Source organism: Mirounga angustirostris, unplaced genomic scaffold (assembly GCF_029215605.1).
Source record: "Mirounga angustirostris isolate CCGP_5_RB_7025 unplaced genomic scaffold, mMirAng1.0.hap1 SCAF_2, whole genome shotgun sequence".
Taxonomy (NCBI): domain Eukaryota; kingdom Metazoa; phylum Chordata; class Mammalia; order Carnivora; family Phocidae; genus Mirounga; species Mirounga angustirostris.
In genome coordinates this window covers 77,336,901-77,357,133 of record NW_026991710.1, presented here as the reverse complement: position 1 = coordinate 77,357,133, position 20,233 = coordinate 77,336,901, and the positions used below count along the sequence as shown (strand labels likewise).

At 42.7% G+C, this 20,233-nt stretch overlaps 1 protein-coding gene across 1 annotated transcript in view; it reads left to right on the top strand.

Moving 5' to 3' along the window:
* UNC5C (unc-5 netrin receptor C) overlaps positions 1-20,233 on the top strand; it is a 347,498-nt gene that overhangs the window by 313,803 nt on the left and 13,462 nt on the right. The window contains exons 12-13 of the mRNA XM_045880727.2: positions 4,017-4,185; positions 7,317-7,550. Of these exons, the coding sequence (XP_045736683.1) occupies positions 4,017-4,185; positions 7,317-7,550 (403 nt within the window). The remainder of the gene's footprint in view (positions 1-4,016; positions 4,186-7,316; positions 7,551-20,233) is intronic.

The window sequence follows — 20,233 nt, the reverse complement described above, 5'->3', positions numbered from 1 at the left end:
CTCTGAGGGGCTTTGTCCCAGAGGCTTCAGAATCCATCCAGCATTTACCACATTCTCCTCTCTGGACTTTGAAAGGCCTTGAAAACTTTAATTCATTACTGACTTTTGACTTAAGAGCTGCTTCTGCAGCTGATTTTTGCTTTGTGTTCATTTCCATGTCATCTGCAGTTAATATTTAGAGAATGTTAGCTGAAATATCTCAGGTAACACATAAGACATACAGGAGTGGAGCTCTCTGCAAAAACATGAGTCAGGCTTATTTATATTTATTTTCCACTAGTTTTGTTCTGTGTATTTTAATATCTTCTCTTCATGTAAAGAAAGGAAATGTGGATTTAAACGCTCTGACCTTTGGTTTCACATAGTTAAATCTTAATCTTCCTTAAGTCACTCCTTCCATATATGCTTGGAAATGTTTCCAGTTTCAACACTACTTCTTTCATCTTGAAAACAAAAAGATTCTTATCATTATTTCTTCTTTGTTTTTCATTTCCCATTATGAATTCCACTTCACCACTTCCCTATTCATTACATTCTTGCACCTCACTGGGTTAATAAATTCTTTTGACACCTACTGCCCCTTCCTTCCCTTGCTATCCCTCCTCCAAGAATGGTGCCCATCAATATTGCATGCCAGGGGTGTGCTTGGAGAGTACAGGTCTGACAGCTCCCCAACCCAGCAGGGAGGCTTCTCCCTTCTGTTCCAACTCAGTGATGAGAAGAACCCCTCCTCTTTCTGCCTCAAGCACCGGCTGCTAACAGCAGACTGAGAGACAGATGTTTCCAATCTCCAACTATATTGCAAGGACCACTTGAAATGGATCCCACTTAAATCTCCTTCCTTAAAAGTTTAATGCTCACTTCTCAAGGTACACTTGTAGCTAAAAGGTAAGAGTAGTGCTCACAAAAATGTAGTCACTGCTATTTTTTTTTTTTTTTCCGCCATGGTAGGAAAAGTAGAATTAGCAAGAATAAGGCTACTGCTTAGGACAGATAGTATAATATCAACTACACCACAATGAAACCAGAACTTCACCCATGTACTAAGAGAATGAATTTCAGAATGGAAGGAAGGAAGAAAGACTGGGTTAAGAGGAAATCAAAACTAAGCGATAAAGGGGGTGGTAAAGACTCCTCAAGCTGCCAATAATCTTATTATTCCAAAAAGTATATTTCCAAGTACTTTGATAACTTTAGATTTAATAAAACTGTGTCCTTATTCATTGAAGATGGAAAGAGGGTAAAGACTAAAAGGAGATAAAAATTATTTTTATTTTCTAAATAAGAAGAAAGAAAAGCCCTAGGTTGGTGAGATCCTTGTGAAATTTTAGAATGAGAAGAAGCAGTGATAACCCAAGTTTATTAAGGAGAAAATATGTCAAATATGTCAAAAGGATAATGATTGTCAAGAGCTAATGACTCTCTAAGATTTGACCTTACCATAGCCGCCACAGTTTTGTGGATGCTGATAGATGACACAAGACTCCCGGGTCAGAGACAAAGGACAGTTTGTTACTCACAGCAATAGCACTATCAAAGAGTTTTATCATTTTTGTGCCAATTCCCAAAACCCCATTTCCAAAAGGGAGATGCAGAGAGGATCAGATGATATCTACACACTCAGTGGTTGCATTCCAGGAAGGACCTCTGAGCTTGGAGAACCTGAGTTTTTTATAATGGGAAGTAGACATGCTTGCCATTTGCTCCAAAGATAAGCAGTATCTTTATCTTCCAAGGTGATTGCTATACAGTTGTCTTGAAAAGACATGCAGAAACATGAAAGACCCATGGAGAATTATCTTCCAACAATGTATATATAAACATAAATAAAACAGCTGCCATCATTCCCTGAGTGTTAAATTAGAGTAAGCTATAGATATAAGCTAACTTCTAGATTATTTAGTATTTAATATATTAACTATACATAAAGAAAAAAACTTAGAGGAAAATCCTTTCCAAGTGGCCATCACAATTATAAAGGAATTTGATATGTCCATTATAATATCCAAGTGAATGAAATGGAAAGATGTGAATTGGACAGTGTATATTTTGATTAGTTTATATTTGGCTAAACCAACAAATTCAGATTATAGGTGTCAGACCGGAGAGGGGTTTCAAGTAGTATCTTTGTAAAGGTCTTTGCCCTATTCTTGTACTACAGTGTTATCAATGATAGGAATGAGAACATAAATGGCAGGCATATAAGATTTATGGAGGCTAAAAGACTGGAAGAGTTGGCCGATATTTGGAGGAAAGACAGCATTAAGAAATAGGTGACTTGAAATTTGCTCTGAAACTATTAAGGTGAAATTAAATGGCTAAATATAAATTTCTGTACATAGGTTCAAAAGCCATCACTGCAACCACAAAACTATAGAGAGCTAGCCTAAGAGCCTTTCATGTTAGGAATACACAGAGTGGTTAGCTTTAACAAATTACTTGACCTTCTTGGAGCTTCATTGCCTCATTTTATAAAGGAGATGCTTAACCATATTATCTCCATCTTCCTTTGTAACTCAAGCCTGCAATAATACTTATAAATAATTACTTGACTGAGAATAATATAAGGCAACAATTTGGTGAGGCATTGATATAACTACATATTCCAAACCAAGGAAAATAGTAGTCCCCCTCTGCTGCCTACTTAAGTCGAATATTCATTTCCAGATGCCTCACTTTAGAGAAGACATTGGAATACTAACAGACATCTATATAAAAGTGAAGATAGAAATATAGGGAGATATCTGTAAACCATGCTTTTCTAGTTGAGGTTGAAAAATTGAGGATATTTTGTCTGAAATAAGACGTTTTAGAGGCATCATAACAATCTCTGGATATTTGAAAGGCTCTGATGCCAAAGTAGAGAGAAAGCAGGCCAAAGATATGTGAAGAGAAGTGTCGGGAAGGCAGATTGTGTTTATCCTAAGAATGTTTTGTAAATTTGAATTGATAATAGATGAGGTGACCCTCAATAGTAGTGGAGTACAATTTTGGATGTGTCCAAAGCACTGTCCAGATGTCAGCATATTGTAGAAGGTTTCCTACTTCGGTTAGAAGGTGGTGCTGTTGACCCCAGAGGCCCTGCTTCCTCTGGAACTCTGAGTTCATGATTTCTTAGCCACACTGTTCTGACAGAGTAGTGTTGAGTATTGTTGTTGAGAAGGCATTGGCTTTAGTCCCAGTGCTAGCACTTGTCAGTTTTAAGACTTTGGGCAATCCGTTCAATAATTTGGGACTGTTGCTCACATATCAACTGATACCTTGGGTTAATTTTTCCATTTGTTTGTTGATTACAGTCATGTTAGGGAAAGGTCTTAAGACAATTAAGAAAACATGTGGAGATAAAGAATTTAGATCTTTGATTTAGATCTTTGAAGTTCTTCCACCCAGATTCTCTGAGTAGGAAATATACAAGTAGATTTCATTTTAAATTCTAGAACTATAGAATACAGTTCTATATTCTGTCTGGTCATATTTGAAAGAAGGAATCTGCTCTACTAGCCTGAATTGTTCCTGAAAGTCATTTGGAAGTGTAGCTCTAGGGTGTCCTTACTCTGAAGTGATTTTTTTTTTTTGAAGTATTTCTCAAGTTAGGTCTTAAAAAAATAAAAGTATATAAAACCCTGTAAGAGCAATGGCAAGTATTATCAGAAAAGATGGTTATGTACCTCCTAAGGACTCTGTTCCTTCTTGTTCCATCCTAAAAGTATCAGTACATGAATTCAGAGGACATTACCAAGGGCAGACCTGTGTCTGGGGGAAGGGGATCAAAGAGATACTGGCTGATTCACTGTTATCATAAGTATCTCCAGTCTTGAAGATTAAATAAAGTCTTGGTATAAAGGACGTGTCTTCCCATTTAATTCTGCCTCTCCTCCCCCAACCGAAAAAACTAAAAAACTAAAACTCCCAAGAAGAAACAATTTGTACAACTTCAGATCTAAAAATCTCAATGAGTACATAGTAAGTGGATGCTATGGAAATGTCACTGATGCCAGTCTCTGCTCTTCTCCTAGGCCAGCCATGGAAGACAGCCAGACACTCTTGACCCCTGTGGTGAGCTGTGGGCCTCCAGGAGCCCTGCTGACCCGCCCCGTCATCCTCACTATGCATCACTGCGCAGACCCCAACACCGAGGACTGGAAGATACAACTCAAGAACCAGACAGCACAGGGACAGTGGGAGGTGAGCTTCCATTGGGTTAAAGATGGAACATAAGAGCAATTCATGCAGACAAACTGGAGTAATTATGGGAAAGAAGGCTTTTATTTTGAAAGCAGAACATGAATGGAATTTTAGCTTACACTCAAAAGGAGAGAGAGAAAGAGGGAGAGAGTGTATGAGAAGAACGGAGGGAGGGAGAGAGCCTAGTTCCTGAATGCTTTATCTCCTGATGGGTAGGCACAATAAAAATGATGGTCAAGCATTAGCTAACTCCTAGGGAAAGTACACTTGAGAGTCTTACACAAGTCCCTGTCAGAACATACATACTGTGTCTTGGGTTGGGAAACATCTATATATTTTTTAAATTTGTAGTTAGAAAAACATTGCTCCTGGGTCAGAAAATGGTAGACATTGTAGACACATACAGGGAATACAGTTCTTCTGAGCTGAACTTGGGAAAACAGAAAGGGTGCATCTCCTAAGCTCCACTAGGATGAAGAACACCTGTGGTGTCTTGGCTCTCTGTGGCTGTTGCCATCATAACTTCTTAAGGACAGTGCCTTAAACAGATCCTGTTCTTTACATCAGAACTCTTCAATTAGCACCTGAAGTTATGAGCAAAAGAATTTGTTAGATTTACCATGAAGATTTTATACCTAGTAACTAGAAAACCATCTTGTGTGTTTGCATCGTCATCTCTTGAAAAGACAGTATCTGTTGTTTAAGCGGGAAATAGCCAAATTAAACATTACATTTTAGAATATTCTCAAGAAGACATATTTCAGGAATATGTTTATCAAAAAATGTCTAATAGTTTTGAAAGCTACCCTTGTATTTTTTTGGATCGTTACAAAGCATCCAACCTATGTATTATATACTTTGTGATTGCTTGTGGTATTTTTCTTTTAGGAAAGACATTTTTAGAAAAAAATGTACATGAAGTTTCAAACCTTTAATATTATAGGGAAAAAAGCAGTATTACAATTAGAAAGGCATCCCTGGGATTACTGTAATTTTCTCCCTAAGGACATGTTCTCTTGGCCACATGAGGGGATCACTCCTTGCCAGAGGACTGAAAGTCCAGGACTCAAGTCTAAGGGTATGCTTTATGTTGGGTTATGAACAGACTTAACAAGCTCTAACTTCCAGTCCATTTAAGTTTGAAATGATTTATCTCGAAAACATCCCAAAGTCTTAATCTCAAGTGATTCTAAATTGTTTGCGTAAGACTCTGCTTAATACCCTAATACCTGTCTATTTCTAGACTTCAGTAATAATAACAGTAACAAAAATAATAAAATGAAATAAAGAGACGGGAAGAGTAGAAGAGGGCAATGCTTAAGAGTATGCTCTTCCACCCATGGCAGGGACATGGTGCATCTTTATTCTCAACCATGTCTTACTGGAAGCTTTCTGTGACAGGCTTCATGGGATATTTGAGCCTTGCCCTCACTCTGCTGGAGGAAAAAAAAAAAGGCACTTCTTTCCAGGTGTCCTTTGGGGCTAAAATAAACCTGAAGGTACTGAGTTTCTTTCTCTCTTTGCCAGTGCAGTTTGAGCTTCATCTTTGAGGACAGGCACAGTTGAAGAAATGATTTCGTGGATGGCATTTAACCCCCCTCCTACTACCCGTCAGATGATGTTGCAAGGCCTAGTTAATAAACAACCACTTTGTTCAGCCCCAGAGACTCAATTTATGATGACACATTCATTCTTTTTTTTTTTTTTTTTTTTTTTGACAAATAGCCGTTTGCTCCCCATGAGCCAGGCCCACTGAGCTACGGTAGGAATCAAAGCAGATGTAGTTCCTACCTCTGTGGAGAGAAAGTAGCCTAGTGTGGAGGTGGAATCAGGCCCACACATGTACTTTACTTCTCCCATGTGGAGTTTTCTTTTAAATTTGAATTAATTACAAGCTGGAAATTTTCACATAAAAATGTGAACTTCCAGCTTCTCTTGAAAAAGTCAAGGTGGTTTTCTTACTGGGCCTGCATGTCTGCATAGCTGTGATGGGCTGAGCCCAGTGGAGACAGAGCTCTTTAGACAGGCTTGTGCTCTGCTTTACCCCAGTCTCCCCCACTTCCTATTGTCTTCTGCCCTACCTGATACCTATTACCTGGCTGCCTTGGGACGCACGTGGAATTTTGACCCTTGGTTTATGGGTCCTACACTTGGTCTTTCAGATGATTTTCTTCTGTGGCCTGAGTCATTTGAATAAATCAAAACTTAGTTGAGTTCGTAACTATTTTAACAATAGTCAGCACTTCCATTTATTTTTATTTCTTGCTAAATATTTTCAAAAGCTAAAAGGATAGGCTGTTTAACCAGAGAAAAGCATCGAGTTTGCTATATTGTACTTACCCTAGGGTCTGGCAGCCCAGATTATTGAGAAAAAGCAGTGTATTGCTTTGAAAAGTAATTGACAGGTGACTTTGGAAAAACACAGTAGAATGGTATTGCATAGTTCCTTAATTTCTCTAAACCTTTTCAAACCCCTAGATTTTTAGGGAAAAACTTACTACTCTATAATGACATTGAAATAAAACAGTACTTTTTGGGGGGTGCCTGGGTGGCTCAGTCATTAAGTGTCAGCCTTTGGCTCAGGTCGTGATCCCGGGGTCCTGGGGTCGAGCCCCGAGTCAGGCTCCCCCTGGGGAGCCTGCTTCTTCCTCTCCCTCTGCACCTCCCCCTACTTGTGCTCACTCTCTCTCTGTCAAATAAATAAATAAAATCTTAAAAAAAGAAAGAAAGAAAACAGTACTTTTTAGATTTAATCAGACACTTAGAGATTAAAACATTAAATTCTCAGAAATGGGAAATAAACTCAGGTACACTGAAATTAAGAGGATAACTCATGAATTTCTTCTGGAATTTTATGTCAATTCTAGTAATGTAGACTCGCAGATGGAAAAAATGCTAAATAGGGGACACCTAAATAAAAAATATTAGCAGTATGAAGGCAAGGGGAAGGGAGAGAATGATTAAGAATGGAAATAGGGTATAACAAAGCCTGAGAAAGGAAAAAAAAATACAGAGAAAAGGATGATCACACTTAGCAGAAGAGGTGCTGCTCTGTCTGCCTGGCCACCCATCATGGCAGCCAGGGGGACCCGCAGTGGCTCAACCATGGCCCCTTCCTTCCTGTCCTTCAGGATGTGGTGGTGGTTGGGGAGGAGAACTTCACCACCCCTTGCTACATTCAGCTGGATGCAGAGGCTTGCCACCTCCTCACAGAGAACCTCAGCACCTACGCCCTGGTCGGGCAGTCCACCACCAAAGCTGCCGCGAAGCGCCTGAAGCTGGCCATCTTCGGGCCACTTTGCTGCTCCTCTCTCGAGTACAGTGTTCGAGTCTACTGTCTGGACGACACCCAGGACGCCCTGAAGGTCAGTCGCTCCTCTCCAAACGAACCTCCTTCTTTACTGTCACACCGAAGCCAGGCTGTGGCGTGGCGACACACAGCCAGAGAAGGTGGGTGTGTGTTTGTGTGCCCAAGTGCGCGAACCTAAGTGTCTGGCCCCAAAAGATGTTTTTAAGAAAATTAGACATTTCTCTGAGGCCATGCTGGTAAGTGAGTGGTTTCCATTGTGCTGATTCCTCCCAGGGGCTACTTTTGTTTACCTTCCTTGATTTCCTTTAATGAAAAATTTAGAAGGAGTAGAAGAATTTGGCAACGAGATGTGGATGGTAAATAAGGTGCTTCCATGTTTATCTCAGCTGTGTGCTTCCTATAAAAGGAATTGGCGTAATTGCTCACATTGTATGTTCCTCTTGTGTGCCACTTCATTTATATGCTTTCCCATTCTTTTTATGAGGACTGTGAGGAAGAGGGTTAGCATTTGACAACAGCCTGCTGCTTTGCAGAATAAATGAGCTTAATTCCTGGTGCTATTATTGTGACTCATTTTATCCCATTTGAAGCTTTAAAGGATATAGCAAGTGCCTTTGAAGAAGTTATGATCTAGAAGGAGGAATAAAAGAAGTATGCCAAGGACTGGGAGACAAGTCAGAGTCTGATAAATGGAGGAGACGAATGCAAAGTTCTATGGGAGGGCGTTCGGGGGCGGGGGAGGGGGCATAGTATTATTTTCAGGACATCTGAAAAGGAGCTAATATTTGAAATTGGCCCAAATGAAAGGCAAGGTTTGACCAGCTTAATGGGAACAAGTACAAACTATCTAGGTGAAGAGAACAGCAGGAAGAAACACAGAGGGAACAGTAAATACAGACTCCATACAAGCCTATTATTTCCAGTAAGCCCAGACTGATACATAGGAGTTTTATTGAGATGGACCTCAACTGCCAGAGAGAGGAGTTGATATTCAGTGTCTTGAGTTACTGGCGAGCCAGTGGAGAGATTTAAACCAATGCTTTCATTGATTCCACGATTGGAAATATACATTAGAAATATTAGTCTGGCATCAGTGAAAAGTTAGAGTCAAGAAGAAAAGCGTGGTAGATCTGGGCTGATGACGGAGGAGTGAGAAGAAGGGAAGTAGGTGTGGGAGGTCCCATAGTAACTCCTGTGGGACCAGGTGACCAACACTGAACGGGTGGAGCAAAAGATCAAGTGTGCCTCGAAGTGACAGTGGCACACTTAAGGGGCAGGGAGCTTTGGGGTGTGGATATGGTGACTTGGCTTTTGGAATATCAAGTTCGAGTTATGTCTTAGACATGAGGACAAAGATGCCCAAGGGACAGTTAGAAATATGGGTGTGGCTTTCTGGACTGAGAGCAAATCCTGAAGTAGAGACTCAGGAACCAATTATATAATATTGATACTTGTCCTCCCTGTAATCAGGGAGACTATCAAGGGAGAGCAGATGGATAAGACAAACAACAATGTTAAAAATAATGAGCAGTACCAAGAACTTCCTATGTGCTGGGCATGATTCTAAATGCTTATTAACGCATTTAATCTTTACAGCAACCCTGTAAGATACCATTAACCCCATTTTTCAGATGTTCAGTTCAGGGCAAAGAAAAATTAAGTAGTTTGCTCACACACCAGTTGAGTGGAGAAAGCAGGCTTCACGCCTGGGCAGCTGGCTGAAGCCTAGACTCCGCTCGTAGTGTGAATTGCTGAAAGAGCCACACCCCAGAACATAGGGGACCAGGGGGGGCCCTGCCGTTGCAGGGGTGTGCAAGGGCAGCCAGCAAAGGGAGCTATAGAGGGATGAGCACCCAGAAGAGGACGAGATGTGGAGGGAAAAAAAATGTGTCAAGGAAGCCAAGGGAAGAATTTTTTTCTACACATCAAAGTATTTCCTTCTGGAATTTCCATCCAGAAAGTTGTTCTGGGTCATGAAAGCAGAGTGTTGCAGGTTGGGTCCACGGAGGGGATGAGACACAGGATCTATTTTTGACGGGTGACCTTGTAAGAGTTTCTGATGTGGAATAAATGATGGGAACACGCAGCTGTGGTGTCAGGCTCATGGTTATTTCTTTTATGTTCCTTGCAGATATGCTGCTTCTAAGGCCCTGTCAGGATGGAAATCATCCTAGGCTTAAATTCTGCATAGGGAGAACTGTATTTGTAGTGGAACTGTGGGATCTGATTAAAGGCAAATCTTTTAACCACTCCAAGAAAAATCATTGTAAAAAGCGCACTATAGAAGATCTACATCATATTTGAAATGTTTGATGCATGTATTTTATATTCATTCACACAGTCTTATACTTAGGCATTCTTGACCTTTCTTCCCAACAGAAACACACAAATCCATGCAAAAAAAAAAAAGATAATAATTCAATAAAATAATTTTAATTGTTTTAATTAGTGAAAAGAAATGCAAATAGTCAACACCAAGAAAGATTGACAAACAGGTTTAAGCAGTGAAAACAACCCAGAAGCATTCTGAATCACGGTCAGTGCTGTCCAAATAGACATTTATAAATTCTCAGCATCTGGGGATCCAGCACTTAGACCGAAAAAAATATGAATAATGGATAAGGCTTTCTTGTACCTCATGGCCTTTTAATAATGTAAAAATACCAAAATCCTATTTATAGGTAAACGGTCTATCCAACATACTGAAGAGGCAATTAGTTCAGTCCCAGCAACACTGCCTAACACCCACACTTGAATTGGAACCTTGGTGCTGATTTTCAGAAAGGCTCTTTCTTACCTGAATTCTGCCTTCTTGGCACCCTGCCTGCCAAGGCCCACCAGTCTCTGCCATCTCCCTGCTTCTCTAACCACCATTGCCCATAAATAACCCCTTTCCAAACACCTCTTCCTCCTGCAAGCCCACTTGCTCCCCACACATGCCCTTCTTGAATCAGTAGTTCTCCAGCCCATGCACAGAGGACTCAACTGGGGAAGCTTTAAAAAAGACTTACTCCAGGCTCCCAACCCATAGGTTCTGATCTAATTGCTCTGGGTATTGGGGTTTTTCTTTGAGAAAAGAAAAACCTGGGTTATTGTGTTGTGCAGCTAAGATTAAGAATGGTTCTCCTAAACACTTGCACGGATCTTTTTGGAACTTTAACCCTACTAAGGACAAACTTTCCTACATCCTTGAATCATTCTCTCCACCATCCCTTCACCTGCTCACATAAACTGCGCCTGGATCTTCCAAGTGACACAGCCTCTCTCACAGCCCCCGCGGTGAAGACCACCCCTTCGAACTAACCACAAGGCTGAGAGGAAGAGTTCCAGTACTTCTCATCACCACTTCTGGGGCATTGTTCTACTTGGAGGGCTGGCTTTTTCTACTGCTCTTCTTATTCTGTTGCTCTGTTATTCATTATTGATTTCGGTTTCTTAGCCCCAAATCCCCTAGTCCCTATCCCCAGCCTAGCAGTACCTGCCTCAGGGTCTTTCTTTCTACTCATTTTATTCCTATCTTCCTCTCAGATTCAAACTCACCATGAATCACAGTTCTTTGCCCCAAGTTATTCTGGTAACCTTCACATCATTCCCACATTATCCATCCGCCAGTGTAGACGTGCTCTGGATTTCACCCTCATTAGCATCGCCACCTGCCGAGATCCCCACCTGTGAAGCTCCCCATTTCAAGCCACAACATCTGACTTTCCATCGCTTTCATGCACAAAAGGCACGCAGGCCACCCTTGGTTCTTAAGGAAGACCTCCCTCCATCTTCTCTGATGTCCTGGTCCACATACCCTCCTCTGCCCTTCTCCAAATCTCCGGGGAACTCACTTCCACTCTAAATCTCTTGCCAGCTGGAGCTACCGCAGGTTTTTCTCATTTCCACAGCTAAAGATGACTGCCCCTGAACAAGCCCTCTAGGTCTACTTCTAGGTTGTTGAGTTGCTCTGACAATCATAAATGTCTGCTTGAGTCTCTTCTATTCTCAAGGCAGCTGCCCTATGCCTCCCCTGCTTCTCCGCACTCCTTCCACTTACCCTTCTCGATTCATCATATCTCACAGGGTGCTTCTTCACGGTCTCTCCTGCTCTCCGCACATCCCTGTTTATACAGCAGCCCCTTCATAATCCAGCCCCTTCTCTAATCCAGCTCCTCTACCCCCCTCCCATCTCCAGCGCAGTAAATGGCACCCACAGCGGGTCTCCCCAGACCTGATATTTTCTTCCAGTTACCACTGTGTACTGGGGACTGCTTTGGCATTGCAGAAACTCTCAAGGGGGAGCCCAGCGGAGCACTCTTTCTCAGAGGTTCAGAACTACACAGTCTGGAGAGCTACTAGAAAAATCTGTGGCCCAATGTCTGGAAGTGAACATACCGAGAATATTAATGCCCACTTTTTATCATATGTGCTTACTGTCCATGTGGACGGGGAGCAAAAAAAAAAAACCTCCACATCAGTCAGTTTCAAGCAACCCTGGTGCATCCTTTCATCTCCCCGCACAGCTCTTTGAGTTCAACAGCCCTGGCGACACTTTCCTGAGTTTTGTTAAGCCTGCAGGCAAAAATGGTCACCTGAAACTTAAAAGCTGTGTTTAATAGTTTGGAAGCATTGCCAAGAATTAGGATGCCCGAGGTGAGTGCCTGAATAAAAGTCAAGGCTTCTGGGAGACCGTTCTTTCATCCATCTTTTGGGTGGGTTTTTCTCCCATGCAAGTGCTTCAAGGAGCAGCGGGAGCAACGTGAGGGTGAGTTCACATAGAGAGATAAAGATGCTAAGAATTGTACAAACCGTTTAGAGGCCATTCTAGGCTCACATAGAGAGGTCCCATCTATTGTAAAGATGGAGTTGGGTCAAAGATGACAGTTTTGGGGGCGCCTGGGTGGCACAGTCAGTTAAGCGTCTGCCTTCGGCTCGGGTCATGATCCTGGGGTCCAGGGATCGAGCCCCGCATCGGGCTCCCTGCTCATCAGGGAGTCTGCTTCTCCCTCTCCCTCTACTCCTCCCCTGCTCATGCTCACTCTCTCTCTCTCTCTCGCTCCCTCTCTCTCTCTCAAATAAATAAATAAAATTTTCAAAAAAAATCAGTTTTTCTGTTTCCCTCCTCTTCAGGTGATTAAAATAATAATATTGGTGTTCTCTCATTATTTGCAAAGACTTAAATCAATATGAAAGGACTAGAAATTAGTGGAGAACAAGATTATATTTGGGTAAGTTTTAAAAACACTCAGGGAGAAACATACATCTATGTGGAAATAAGGCATTTCTGTCCCACTATCCTGAGGGTACAGTTTCTGAGATTTTCCTTTTGTAATAAAGAGGTTTATGGTAAACCCTGAGATTCAGAACCTAAAGGAAGAGTTAGCTGCATACATTATGGGCAGCATGTGATGTTTACTGAATTCCTGACAAATGTGTATATGATAGGAACTGAATATGTAAATTAACATAAGCTGGCTCTCTTCGTGTAGTCATTTGGCATGGTGAAGAGTCTTCTTTGGATTTCTTCGGCTTTCACATACCCTAATTCAGGCTGCAGTCTAGAGTATAGAAAATCCGTGAAAGATCATATTATGTGGAAAATAAGAGAAAATGAAAGAAATGCTGAAAATGAGAGGAAGTGGGAGGTCTCATGGAGAGTTGTGCGATACTCAGTCTCCTGGGCTGTAGCTGCAGACGGGCATAGGTAGCCTGGAGAAGCTTTTCTTATCATGCTGCCGCTGATGCCTCCCACTGTCCTTCTGACACCCCCTCCATTGCAACTGTGACCCCGCAGAATCCAGAACATCTCCAGCCTGCCCCTTATGGGCTTATGAAGGCTGGCCTTTTCTTGAATTGGCCCCATTAGTCTTATCTTTTCTTTCAGTCCTCTCAAACAACCTCAACACTAGCTGGATCCATGTTTTATACTCTCAAGATGCTCATCTCTGCAATTAAGTTAATATATTTGTACATGTAACACAAGTATTAGATAACACCAAACAATGTGTTAAAGGTTGCATATGTGTTCTTCTTCTCATTCTCTGAGTGTATGGAAGGAAGTGTGGTGTGGTAGGGGAAACTTGAGTTAGGCTGGCTGACTTGATTGGTTCTGCCCCTCCTCGTGTCTGTGGTTCTGGTCATTGAACTTGACCTCTTTGACTAACAGTCATTTGGTCTACACCAGGGACCCTTAGATGATTTAAGCAGATTAAAGTTACTAAATTTCCTAGCACAAAACAGGTACCTGATGATGTTCATAATCCCTCGATGGGCATTTAGGTAGAACGGCATTTTGAAGATAACGGCTCAATGAAGATCCTAAATCTAATTGTGATCTAATTGTGAGGTGAGTTTCAGGTTTGTAGGCAGGCTACCTGGTCAGCCATTTAGGGACAGGGATCTTTTTGGTGAATCTAATTTTACTGAATCTTTATTACGTTCTCATGAGACTTGACCCTGGCCCTATCATATATTTTGGAAATGACCTGCCATGTTGAATTTATTTTTTGAGAGAGAGAAAGAAAAGAGAGGAAAAAATAAAAGTTGTGGTAGGCAATATAGAGGCCCCTAAAGATATCTGTACACAATGTTCAGAAGCTGTATATATGTGACCTTACATGGCAAAAGGGACTTGGCAAATATGATTAAGAGATGAAGAGATTATCCTGGATTTTCTGGGTGGGTCTAATCTAATTACATGGTGCTTGAAAGTGGAGAACTTCTAGCAGCTATAGTCCAGGGAGCCATGACTGTGGAGGAGAGCCAGAGAGATGTGCCATTGCTGCCTTTGAAGACGGAAGAAGGGGACCCTGAGCCCAAGAATGTAGTCAACCTCCGGAAGCTGGAAAAGACAGAGAAGCAGATTCTCACCATAGAGCCTCCAAAGAGGAAGGCAATCCTAACAACACCTTGACTTTAGCTCAGTGGGACCAGGGTCAGACTTTTGATCTACACAACTGTAAGGTAATAAATTTGAGTTGTTTAAAGTCATGAAGCCTATGGTAATTTCTTATGGCAAAAAATAAAAACTAACATAGAAATTTAAAAAATGGCAAGTTCAGTGGTGAAAAGAAATACAAGATGACTTAAGAGGTTCTAGAACAACCTCAAAAGTCCTATTCCTAATTCCATAGATGCAAGGGATCATCTTTTCCTTAAAAGTATGCCCAGAGGTTGGACAGGTGACACCACCACTTCCTCGAATGCCCCCCTTTGACATTTTGCTTTAAAGGTGTCACAAAGCGCGCCCTCACTGGGTGGGCCAGATGTGGCAGCTCAGACCGAGCATCCGAGCATCCGCAGCTGTGGGAGTAGCAGGCAGAGCCCTGGAAACGAAGTGACTTGACGGGGAATGTTTGCCCATGGTCTCCAGAGTCCAGCCTTGTTATCATGAGGGATGAAGAACGGCAGACACACTCAGGGGGCAGATCACAGTGCCTCGGTGTGAGTGCAGGAAGAATAGGTAGCAGAGCCAGTGGTGGTGACCCCAGCAGGTGGGAGAGGTGGCCGACAGGTGGATGGGCCCTGGCAGGCCCTGCGGCCAGAGGAGGGGAGTCAGCCTGCGGGAATGGAGAGTAGCTTTGCTCAAGAGCTGGCAGGGACCAGCAGAGAAGGACAGCCGCTCTGTGTGGCCTCTGTTTGGGGAACATACAGGCCCACAGCTGTGAGAGCAACAGAGAGCCTCGGTAGCAAAAAGAGAAGTTTCTCATCCCCAGTGACAAGGGCAGGTCTCAGCGTGGAATTATAGAATGAGCAGGAGCAAGGCAGGTTCCATAAAGTCAGAATGGAGATGGGATTTCTTTTAAACCAAGCCAGCACGACGCTTGAGGGTTGGTCTTTTGAGGCACGCGCGGCAGGCTGAATGTCACCTGGTTTGGGGCCTTGAGACCCCTGGTCCATGTGATAGAAGCATGGGGAAGGTGGGGCTCGGGCGTGAACTTCACAACTCAGTCGCCAGTGCCTTGTCCAGCGGCGGGGACAGAGTGTGGAGCACGCGTCCCTCTCTGCCCCGCTGTCCCCGGGCTGAAAACCTCTGGATCGCAAAGCTTGAGTTCCCAGTGCTGGCCCCAGGCTCCTTGGCAGCACTAAATACAGCCGAATCAGGGCTTTCTGTTTCCATCAAGAATAAAGAGTGCACAGACAAATCCCATCCACACAATGCAGAGAACAAAGCCAGACAACATAAAACAAAGCCTTGATTTAACCTCCTTCCAGCCTTCTCTTCCAGAAGAAATTCTAATGCATTATATGAGATTCGAGTTTAATCATTTCTTTCCTCCTTTCTCTAGCTGATAAGATTTCTAATAAGGAAAGGAAAGGATTGCTAGGAGGGCAGTGAGGAAAACGAGGGGGGTCGGGGGAAGGGGAGAAGGCTAAGGGCTATTAACCCACAAATTGGATGATCACTTCTTGAGGAACTGGAAGCTAAAGCAAGTGTCTGCAACCAAGGAGGCTGTATGGTTCGGAGCCTCGGGAAGAGAGGAGACAGGTTCTGCAGCAGAAGAGGGTGAGCACAGAGTGTGGAGAACAGAGCCAGGGCCCCAGCACCTCACACACTTCCTGGCACAAAGTCCCCTTGGGCAGAGACTTCCTGCAATCTTTAACCTGCGCTCAGAGCATCTCGGCGCCTGCAGCTCTGTTGGCTGGGGGCTCTCCCGTGCACTAGCCGTGAGACTGACACTCCAGGGGCCTGGAGGCAGATGTAGTCTAACCTCAGCAGTAATGCAGCATGAAAAATTCTGGGGTTGGGAAAACCAGAGTGTGGGAGCTGTAAGGCTCCTCCCCCTCGCCTTGCCCTATGCCGCCTCCATGAGAGCTGATCCTCTGCGCTAAGAGCCTGGGAGAGTTCTGGGTACTGGCCAGAGGTGCTCCCTTTGTACGTACGCACAGGCCTTTAAAACAGCTACGATTTATTGTGGCTCTTAAGTGGCCCAGGCTAATGGCTTGGCATGGATAATGTCTTGGTTTAATTGGTTATTGTGAAAGCTTGTTTCTCCTGTGGAATCTCTTGTCCCTGCCTTTCGAGCGATCCCTCACAGGCCCCCTGAATCGATAGAACGCTCACTCAGGGCCACCAAAGAGCCTGCTCCGGACAGCCACTGAGCTGGGGGAAGCAGCCATCCTACAGGATTGCTCGGATCCTGGCAGCAGACTCACACACACCGGGGCCTGCTCCTGTGACTTTACGACTGGGGTCTTGCATGTGTTCCCACCTCTGCCAATAACTGACTCCCAAGAGAGTCTTTTCAAGGTCAAGTTGCAGGGGTGAAGGTAGACGTGACAAAGGAAGTCAGAGAGTGACCCCTTCTTGCAGAAGTAGAGCAAGTTTATCAAAGCAACAGGTAGAGTCACCCAGAACCAAAACAGGGCCCTGAGGGGGGAGACCTGCCAAGAGGGAGGACAACCTTTGCAAAGGAAGGTGACATTTATATTTCTGAGAACAAAGACCCTAGATGATCCTGATTCCTATGATGGCATTTCTTTCCAAGGTTACTAAATTTTTCTGAAGTCTAACTAAGTGTTTTGACCTTAAATGTATTTTGTTCTTATTCTGCCCTAAGGTGTGTGCAATATCCTAACTGTGTGATCCAAAAGCAGCTGTCTGGAAGCTGTCTTAGAGCCGAGCACACAGGGTTGGGATCACGTGTTTACGTGGTGCTCTCCCCTCCCTGAGTGGTAGGAGGCAGAGTTGGGGACTCGTCTGTGTGGCCCGGAGCCTGACCCGGTTCCCAGCAGGGCATGTGCATTGTACTGATGTTGAATGAAGGCTCTCAGGAAGATTAAGGAGAGGAAAGCATTTAACTGTAGAGCTATACCTTATTGATTCATACATGTGTTATTTTTATGTCCTCTTCCTTCTGTGTATCATATGTATCATAAAATGGTTCTATGCAGAAGGACTCAGAAAGTCAAGCCTTTTGAAATATAAGTTACAGCGTATTTTTTAAGTGGGATCTGTTATAACATATCTGAAATTATGACAGTTAAAAACATAACAATATGGAACACAAGCCTGACTAGGTGTATCAAGTGGTCTTGCTTCTTCTCTCTTCTGGTGTAAAATTCATATAGTTGACCCTTGAACAATATGGGAGTTATGGGCACCAACCCCCCCAGGCAGTTGAAAATCTGCATATAACTTTTGACTTCCCAAAAACTTAATTACTAATAGCCTACTGTTGACCAGAAGCCTTAATGACATAAGCCTTATGACATAAATAGCCGATTAACACATATGTTATATGTGTTATGCACTGTATTCTTACCATAAAGTAAGCTAGAGAAAAGAAAATGTTATTAAGAAAATCATAAGGAAGAAAAAATACATTTGCAGTCATGTCCATACTTGTTGGAAAAACTTGGTGTGTAAGAGAACACGTGAAGCGCAAAACTGTATGTGGATTTGCTGTATGTGTCCAGACATCTCTGACTCATGTAGTTTTAGATGATTGTAGTTTCCAAGGAGGTGTTTTACTTATTGCTTACAATATCTTTAGTTCACTTTAATATTTTTAATTTGTGCTTTGGTTATTGTCTTCTCCTTTATTTTGTTATGTTTCCTTAAAGTCGAACATTCTGAGTGTGATATCAGTTGCTACTTCTCAGGAAGAACATTAAAATTATGTTTGGTAAGGATTCTTCTTACTGAATCATTTATTCTAGGGCTGATTTCTCCCAGAGGTAGCAGTGAAAGGGCATCTGCCCAAGCCAGTGGTCTCCAAAATGGCCCTCACACACCCCAGGCCCAATGAATTTGGGGGCCAAAAAGATAATAATACTTCTGTGTTTATTCATCTTAGCTCATACTTTTAACCTTATGTGTATTTTATAATGTAATACAGTAACTTACTGATGTGTTAATATAGGTATATCATTTATAAAGAAGCATAAAATGCATGCTCAGTTTTTTGACTGATAGGCATGTGCAATCAGATATGTTTGGAGAGGGACCTCTCCTGTAAGAATGGGTACATCCCAATGGGCAGTTTATCTTTCACCAGGGTTCATATCAAATCAAAGGGGACAAAAAAGTTAGGTTCCTCCCAACTCTATGCAGCAGCTTTCGGCTATTCCTGGTTGGTGGAAAAACAGAGAGCTTAAGAATATGGAGATGTGTTCTCTATCTCCATTATCTTTAAAATGACATCTTACTGTGGCACCTGGATGGCTCAGTCAGTTAAGCGTCCAACTCTTGATTTTGGCACAAGTCATGGTCTTGGGGTTATGAGATCGAGCCCCTCATCTGGCTCCATGCTCAGCGGGGAGTCTGCTTGGGATTCTCTCTCCCTCTGCCCCTCACCACCCCCACTCTCTTTCTCTAAAATAAATAAATATATCTTTAAATCTTTTAAATAAAATAATATAAAATAAAATGGCATTTTACCTGGTACTTTCAAAAAAAGCTGAAGCCAATGCCATCTATCCCCACTAGTGAGAACTCTTAATCATGCCTTTTGAGGTCAGTGCTGAAGCAACCAAGGATTGAGGCCTATTCTTGGGCTGACTCCAACCCAGACTTTGCATTCAAATGTGGTATTAGATTTCTTGACTTCAAGGTCATGACCAATAGGCAGTTTAGGTTTTTTTCAATGGTCCTCCCTGCCAAGAAAACTGATAATGTTCTCCATATCCTCTGGCAATCTATGTTGATTGTGGGAATGGGGTGTGGATTATACATTGTTGGGTACAATTTCCTCCCAGAATACAATGCATCTTCTTTTAGACATCCCAGGGAGATAATTTGGACATAATGAAGATCTATAGTAATCAGATAATTACTATCGATTGCTCTTTAGACGTCTTGATGAGGTAATTAGGGTGTACTCGAAAGAAGCTAGAACTGATTGATTGGCATGACTGTAATCTCAAAGATTTCTAATTATGTTTCTTTTCTTCTAATGGCTTATAAACAAACATCATTTTAGCTTTAGAATTTGTCAGGTGCCAGGTTCACTGGGAACATCAGCTTTCTCTATTATGCTAACTAGACACCAAATATGATCAACATAAGCTCATTATGCCTTGCTGCTGAAGCAGAAGAAACTGCAATTAACCCTCACTTTTCTTGTTCATCTTCATTTCCATATGGCCAGATTCTTGTCGAGGAATGGAGTGTGAAGTGTTCCACAAGGAACATGTGCAACTCTGGGTTGGGTAGAGCTGTATGGCTTATTGGGGACCCTCGAGAGCCTGCTGAGCTGTAGGCACAGAGAGCCAGGGCACAACATATGTGTTCCAGTAGCCGACTGGCTGGCTGGGGGTCGGCTGACTGCTCAGACTCCTGTCACAAGTAATAGCTACTCGTCAGCCAGCAAGGTTGAATCCTCTCAGTGTAAATATTCCAAAGCGGCTGGACCATGCCCGTCTCTCCATCAGTGCGTTACTGCCTCATTTCTTCCATTAAACACTAATTAGAGGAATCCATGTCTGAGACCATATTCCATATTATCCTAATATTTCCTACACCTTGTAGGACCTTTCAGCGGCTTGCATTGTTCAGAATAGTGGCCTGACTCAAAGATGATGAACGCTAAGAACCACTAAGAAGCAGCTAGAAATGAGCAATTTACACCTAATCAATGTTGGTAAGCTCTGCACTTACTGGGCTACATGTGCGTGAGTTAGAATTCATTCAACAAATGCACAGTGGACGTATTTCTGGGTAAAAGGCAGTCTGCTTCCCATACTCACAATTCTCTGCCATGATCCATCTGCGTTCGGTACTCTGGTAGGTGCCCAATACATGTGTGTGGA